General features: G+C 36.4%; 1 protein-coding gene across 3 annotated transcripts; it reads right to left on the reverse strand.

Moving 5' to 3' along the window:
* Positions 1–3460: 3460 nt before the first annotated feature.
* On the reverse strand, positions 3461–7080 carry LOC102211220 (V-set and immunoglobulin domain-containing protein 1-like). 3 transcript variants are annotated; one of them, XM_005736211.1, is made up of 5 exons: positions 6179–7080; positions 5941–5967; positions 5635–5810; positions 4528–4643; positions 3461–4068 (listed from the first exon to the last, which is right to left on the reverse strand). In XM_005736211.1, exons 1-5 carry the CDS (start codon positions 6271–6273, stop codon positions 3943–3945), a joined length of 540 nt encoding a protein of 179 aa, XP_005736268.1. In that variant the 5' UTR covers positions 6274–7080; the 3' UTR covers positions 3461–3942. The 3 variants fall into 3 exon arrangements, with proteins under 3 accessions (XP_005736268.1, XP_013767099.1, XP_013767098.1); XM_013911645.1 differs by lacking the exon at positions 5941–5967; XM_013911644.1 differs by having other exon boundaries at positions 5635–5967.
* Positions 7081–7520: the final 440 nt, after the last annotated feature.

A 7520-nucleotide genomic window follows, 5' to 3' on the forward strand; every position in this document is an offset into this window, starting at 1 on the left:
TGGACATACCTGAATATGCGTCATAACAAATCAATAATAAGGTCAAACACAGCATCATCTTTGCAGCAGTGACAGCATATGATGCTTAATTAATTTCTCACACTCTGTATATACACACACAGAAGAGACAGCAAGCAGTGTTTCCTGTATGTTTGATGTAGACTGAAGATGTGTGCATCCTGTCAGATAAAGCCATTACATTCAGTCAGTTACTGATTTAGATTACAACACGTAAAGACTGATATGGCTCAATGAAAACGCATGAAGAACAAGTGGGTGAACAAGTGAATAACACCTTCAAAATAAAATAACTCAAATTTGTCAAACATTAAAAAAACAAAAACAAAAATATTGTATTCCATAGACCTATACACACAGACGAGTAAGATTACTGTAGCTAAGGGAAAGCTAAATTGATGCCCCGTACTTTGTTGACACACCTGTTCAGGTGGCCTGTCACAAACCTCCTTTTTTGGTTTATTTATGATGAGAAAAACACCCAGAACATCTATGTGTTATCCTATTGAAGTTACTTTACAGGTCATCTGTTTGATATAGGAAACATCCATAATAATGGCACAATATTACAAATCTTCACCTGAAATTGAGCAGAAAAACGTGTCCTGACAGCTGCGAGGAAGTTCAAATCTCAACTTGATGAAAGCTCTTGTGCAACAAACGGCTGTAAATACACAACTTTGTGGGACAGTTTGTTGCATGGTTATAAATCTGTGCAGCTCTGACATTTTTATTGCACTCACAGAGATCTTGTGTCCATATGCAGATTTCTGATGTCATAAGGTATTTAGGATTATCAGAAGAATAAATGATGACATGTTTTAGTCTAATTTAGTTTAAGTTGACATTTGGTTCACATGTGTTTATTAAGAAAACGAGCAAAAACACTGACTGTTTTTGACCATTCACAAGAAAATTGGACATGACAGCAACTATGAGGAGGTGAAAACAAGGTCTAATGGAAGCAAATATATCTGTGGGAAGAGATCAGGAGGTAATAACATCTATATTGAGTTAACTGAGTTTACATGTTGTAGACGGAGCTTCAGTCATGTCAGTGTGTGAAAGGGAAACAGATCCGTAAAGGTCTGTTTCATATTAAGGGGCTTTTTTCTGGATACAGTCACAAATGGAACCAGTAGCTGTTCATGTAACAGCGCATGTTATTTTTTACACAACAAATCCTGCCTGTCCTGGTTATTCTTGTTTTAAATCCATTTTTATTAAAGTAAAGTGAAAAAAAAATCCTCAAATATGTACAAACAATAATACATTTTGTCCACAAGCTAATATTTTGTACACCACATGCATGTAAGTTACTAACCTTTATAAGTAAGGCTGTCCCATATATTGTTTTGTAATTGAGATTAATATATTTCATAAAAGCATAATAAATTATTTTTTACATTATAAATCCTTCTTTTTACTCTTTTGATTTGATTTGATTTGCTAACAGCAAGAATAATCTGCAATCTTTTAGCATGTCGACAGTTATTGGGAAAATCCCATGCTGTTACAGTTGAGAAGATAAAAATGCAGCATCTGCAAGATCAATTAGTAGCATTTAATAGCAACGCACAAAGTCTTACATACACATACACAAAGACACAACAACTTGCCACCATCCCAGAAATTCAAGCGATTTAATTTTTCTTTAAAACCTTGACAGACAACATAAAAGTAGAAGTAAGAAGATACATCTATACATATCAGATACTGCTTCAGCAAAGGGCATCAAGACAAACAAAGCGGTTCCCACTCCCACGTCTTCCTGTGGTTTGAATATGCCCCACTGCTTGATGTTATTATGCACACACAGACCTCAGAGCAAAAGGTTAGTATACTGGGGCTTAAATTATTCTCTGCCTGTACTCTCTGAATGTGTGCAGTTGCTTTAACAAACACATGAAGTTTATACCACAGATTCTCTGCCGAGGTTCTAGGAACAGGCAGAACTCAAATGCAGGACTCAAATGTGGTCAGAGTTCAATGCATTTACAGTGAATTTTCAATAACATCCAAATTAAAAACAGTGACAGTCCCAGTCTCCTTTTAGACTCTCCACAGTATCCAAAAAAAATTCAAATCCAAATGCTCACTTCAAGACAAGAGGCTGCTCACAACTACATGTCCATGGGTTTTAAGGTTTCAGGCAAACCCCTGCACCGGAAAAGCAGGTAAGAAACTCTTTCACAGGCAAGGGAACAACATTCACAGTGTCAAAGAGCTGGGAAACACTAGTGCAATGATCCAGTGAAGACTGACGCTCAGCCATTTCCTCAGCATCCTGAGCCATGATTTCCATCTCAGAATGATCTGTTTTTTTGTTGTTTGTTTGTTTGTTTTAAAATCCTGTCATGTCTGACAGCTTTTGCAATCAGAGTTATGATCTGAATGCACTGTTGTGCCATCATATTTTGTTTTTACAAGGGGAGCTCTATAAGTTTTCTACAGGCTCCTCTTGTGTGTGTTTCTTTTATCTGTTTATTTATGAATTTTTATTACTGTTAACTCAATTATGACATTATAGTTGTGGTATGACAATTTTTTAAAAAGGGAGGGGGAGAAAATATGAGAATTTATAAGCATTTGTAACACAAAAACATAAATACGAATACATGAATCAGCAACTGAACAACATTTACAGAAGCTGAAAGTCAGATCAGACCAAAATCGAAGTCTTTGAATGCCATAATACACACCAGGTTTGTAGGTCAATAGGCACTGCATATCACCCCAAAAATACTACACCAAGAGTGAGGTTTGAGGTGGGATTATCACAGTGTGGGGCTGTTTTCCAGCATGACGACACTGGCACACTTCATATAATTAAAGGAAGAATGAATGGAAAAATGTACCGAGACATTCTTGATAACAATCTGCTGCCATCAACCAGGATGACGAAGATGAAATGAGGGTGGATGTTTCAGCAAAACAATGATGAGAAACACACAGCCAAGGAAACTCTCAGGTGGTTTCAGAAAAAGAAAATAAAGTTTGCTAGAATAGCCGAGCCAATCACCTGACCTGAATCCAGCTGAAAATGTAAAGAACTAAAGCTCAGAGGGCCCACAAAACTTTTTTTAAGACTTTTGTGTGGACAAATGAACCACAATCAAACCAGAGCAATGCATGGTTCTCCATACAGCCAACAAGGTTTTTGTATGAAAGGTTAAATACATTTCATTAAGCATTTTCAATACTTTTTCTCTGTGATTTCTCATTATTGCACATCAGTGGTTTGATTTCTTATTTTGTGGATTGTATGGATTGTTGCTGAAACCTAGTGAGACTTTCACATCAATAGCACCTTTAGAAATATATATTTACTTGGAAAAAAGCATGTTTTTTTATTGTACATTTATTTGTTTTATACACCTTATTATGGTAAAAAATAATTGTCTGTAATAATATACCGTGCAAAATCTGCAGTTAGTCATGTAAACCATTTACCCATCTGCTCCTGCCCGTCTTCTTAGTTGGTTTCTGCTCACATCTCATCCATCCCTCCCCCACAAACCTCAAAAATGTTTGCCCTATATTGCAGTAAAGAAGCCAGAAACACTCACCAGTTGCATTCATGTTGGAATTGAACAAATCAGTAAGCTTTATTGTGCAAATGTTGTGCTCCACAGTAATATAAATTCTATAGATAAAGTAATAAATAGCTTTGGTGATCAGTTTGCATACTTCCTGTGGGACAGTCACTGTGCCTCCTGCATGGCTTTCATTCATTTCTGAGAGTTTAATAACTTTTATACTTTAATTTTTAATGAGACTTTATGGAGCATGATTGATATGGTCCATGAGTCCAGGCAAACCATTAACCATTATTAACAAAATCAATAAGACACAATCAGATTCCTAAATTCTATTGTTAACCACAATAATTATACTGTAATTCTAAGAAAACTCATAAGGACTTTAAGAATGCTGCGGTGAAGTTGCCAAAGTGTAGAGGCTGTTCTTGGTCATAACTTCATATACATAATCATCTGGTTCTTGCTGCGAACTCCTGGATAATCTTCTGCAGCTCTTCCTTTGTTTCACCTGTCGGTAGTATGTATGTCAAAGGGGAAAGTAAGTCATAATGTTATTAATAATTCATCTGTTATATAACCTGTGCCAAAGTGTGAATAGTTTATAGTCTTCCAAGAAGCAACAGAACAAGGAGTATATATAAAGTGGTGGTTTTAGATGTTATCAGTCTCTCAGCACAACAACATCTATCACGGTCACAGCAGTTACATCAAAGTGTTGTGAAACTCTACAGACAGAAAGGCAGTGTGTCATAGCTTGCAGAACTGGAATAGATTATCTTGCATACTGTAAAAACATTTTAACTCCTTGAGACTCTGTGTTCTCTTATGGGGACATTACTTTTGTGACTTTTTTGCACCTTAAACTCTTTTCTGATGCAGTAAAAATAAACCAACTGTCCCCATATAAGGGCATGTTCTTGTTTTTTAAAATACAATATAGGACAGCTATGTAATCAAGTCAACTCACCCTGTGGACTATCAGTAGGATAAAGATTATGATTAACAGCACGCTAAGGTACGTGCAGGTAATGACAACTAACACCGAGGTGGGAAGGTCATCTTGTCCCAGGCATGGTGCCACTTCTGTGAGAATAAAGGAAAACAAATGTGTTGTTGTCTTGCAGCTGCACAAAAGATTTGCTATAATTATTACATTCGTGGAATTTCTTTAGCTTGCAGACCCCTCACTAAGAGTAAATTTGCAATTCCTGATCAACCTAAAGGAGAGAGCATATAAACTAAAACTCCCTTGTATGTATCACATAGACAAGAAGAGATGTAAATGTACTTGTGTATGATGTTTCAGTTCATTTAAAATTTTGTAGAAAATTAACTATATTAAAAGCAAACAACTGTATTTTACATAAGTCAAAGAGCTAAATCTAGCCACTGTTGTGTTAATATAGTGATTAGGCTTTTTAATAAACAGTGTTTATATAGCGTGCTACCTCTGCCAAAAACCAAAAGACCCATTTAGCTGTAACATCATGACTGTATAGGTAAAAAAACAAAAACAAGTAGATTAATTAAATTGTTGCTTTTTCATACATGTTTCTGCATTTTCTCAAAAAGTCAAAAGGTAAGGGTTATCTATTAAATATGTAACAGGTACAGGGTATGCACTGCACTGCACTTGGCCAACTCTTTTGTGGCATTTTTTAACAAGAAGAAAACACACGTATGAAAACGGTGTAGACGCTGCACGACTCTATGGTCAAATGATTTTTTGTAGACACAAGTGAAGACACCAGAATGATCCACAGTCAGACTGGTTATTGTGATGCTATGGTTCATAGAGGTTCCTTCAGTCTCAATCTTGCCTTCATATCACGGTCGCACTATAACTTTGCCACTGATATGATTGCTATAAAAATACACCTCATTCTGTTCTCATATATTTCTGTAATTTCTCATATATTCATCAAGATAGAAGCAGATTTGGGGCCAAAAAGTAAGGGTCAGATCTTGACTCTCTAAATACTGCATGCAGTCCACTGTCCTTGGCTGATTCTACAGGCTTGTGAGCTGCAGAACAAGGTCGCAGAATTTTTAACAAGGAAGAAAAGAAACTCACCTCTCACGAAAACTGTGTAGACATTGCAGTTGACACCTTTGTCAGCGGATTCTTTGTAGACACAAGTGTAGACACCAGAATCATCCACGGTCAAGTTGCTGATGGTGATGTTGTGGTTCATGGGAGCGCCGTTTGACTCGATCCTGCCTTCGTATCGTGGTCGCTCCATGATTTCGCTGTTGGCATAGTTACCATAGAAATACACCTCTTTCTGTTCAATAAAGTTATGATACAGATACATCCCAGCATATCCATCATTTTTGGGGGGGCATCCTTCTGATGAACACTTCAAAGTGATGCTCTCACCAGGCTCTATGATGATTATAGTGCTCTCTGTTATAGAAGAGGCAACATGTTTGATTAGATGATGGACAAACACAGAATAAAACAGAGACATCTGCACTAGAGACGCACAGCAAACATCAACGTGACGTAAATCACTCATTGAAGCTATCCTTCTAAATTAGTTATGTAAATATTGTTGCAAGCAGATTTCAGCTGCATTAAAACAATAAAATATTTTAAGAAAATGATGTGGACGTACCTGAACTGGAACAAAACCCGATCAATAACATGGCCCAGTAGAGTCGTGTCATCTTTGCAGAAGTGACAGCGTAAACTGACTTTTTTTTTTCTCATACTCTGTGTAGACACAAAAAGAGGTCACACGCCAATGGTTTCCTGCCTGTTTGATGTGGAGTGACGATGTGCGACATCCTGTGACAAAAGAAACTCTTTATTTACTATTATGATGATACTGATGCAATGATAATACTGACTTGGACAGTGACATTAGACTAATACAAAAATAAAAATGTATACATGAGAAAAAAAATATTGTACGGAAGTGTGAATAACTTCTTTAAATGAAATGACCCACACGTTTCAGACATCAAAAAGAGCCCCACCGGTCAGATCTTTAGCAGTAGTTTTAATTGGCATTATTACTATGCACAAAGAAAATTTAGCTTGGTTATACTTCATGGAACTTAACACATGAATAAGTGAAAATTACTGCAATAAATAAAAAAAGGTAAATTCCTGTGACTATTGAATGTCTCGTGTACAGTTCATGTTGTTCTGACGGTGGAAATCCAATAAAGAAAGTATCAACTCCTGCACTTTACCAACAAAGACAAATGAACATACCTGCTTTGAAAAATGTTTCTTCCAAAAAAATAATTGCATTCAGTCACATTACGTTATATAGATTATAGAGTATAACTAAAACATGTGCCTGACGAAGGCAACAGACCGAAACACATTGCTTAAGTAATAATACTTCCACCTCTTTAAACACCAATTCTAAACAACTGTTTAAAGTGATATGACTCATGGACACATGGAAATCTGACTGGATGTGCAAAAAAAGGTTTCAATGAATAAAAAGATACTCGTCATGGTCCTGGGCCTCTGATCTGCACTGAAAAAAGGGATTGGCCATCTCTTGGATTTATGTAAGCATATTTAACACAATTGCCTCATGCTTTAAAGTTAAGTGTAACTATATAGTGTAGAAATTACATGATATGCAGAGAGGATAGATTAAATTGTCCATTTCATGTTTGAGTGAAGTAAGTCAATAATATAGCAATGTTAAATGAGGATTTCAGTCTTGCGCGCTTTGGATTGTGGTTTGAGGAAGGCATCCATCTCAGTTGAGCAGCTGTGGTCGCAAATTTTGAAGCCATCCTGATAACCTTCTCCCACCAAGGATGTAGAGATCCAACCTCTTTAGATCCAATTAAAGTCAAGACACTCAAAAAGATGCCCTGGAAAAGAGTAGAATTCTTGGAACAGAGTTTAATACACTGAATCATATGAACAGCAGGAAAAATACATACAGACATTTAGCAAGAGAATTACATAGCAGAAAGCAAGCAAAG

The sequence above is a fragment of the Pundamilia nyererei genome, unplaced genomic scaffold (assembly GCF_000239375.1).
Source record: "Pundamilia nyererei isolate P.nyererei 1_Seehausen unplaced genomic scaffold, PunNye1.0 scaffold00068, whole genome shotgun sequence".
In the NCBI taxonomy this organism is placed as follows: Eukaryota; Metazoa; Chordata; class Actinopteri; order Cichliformes; family Cichlidae; genus Pundamilia; species Pundamilia nyererei.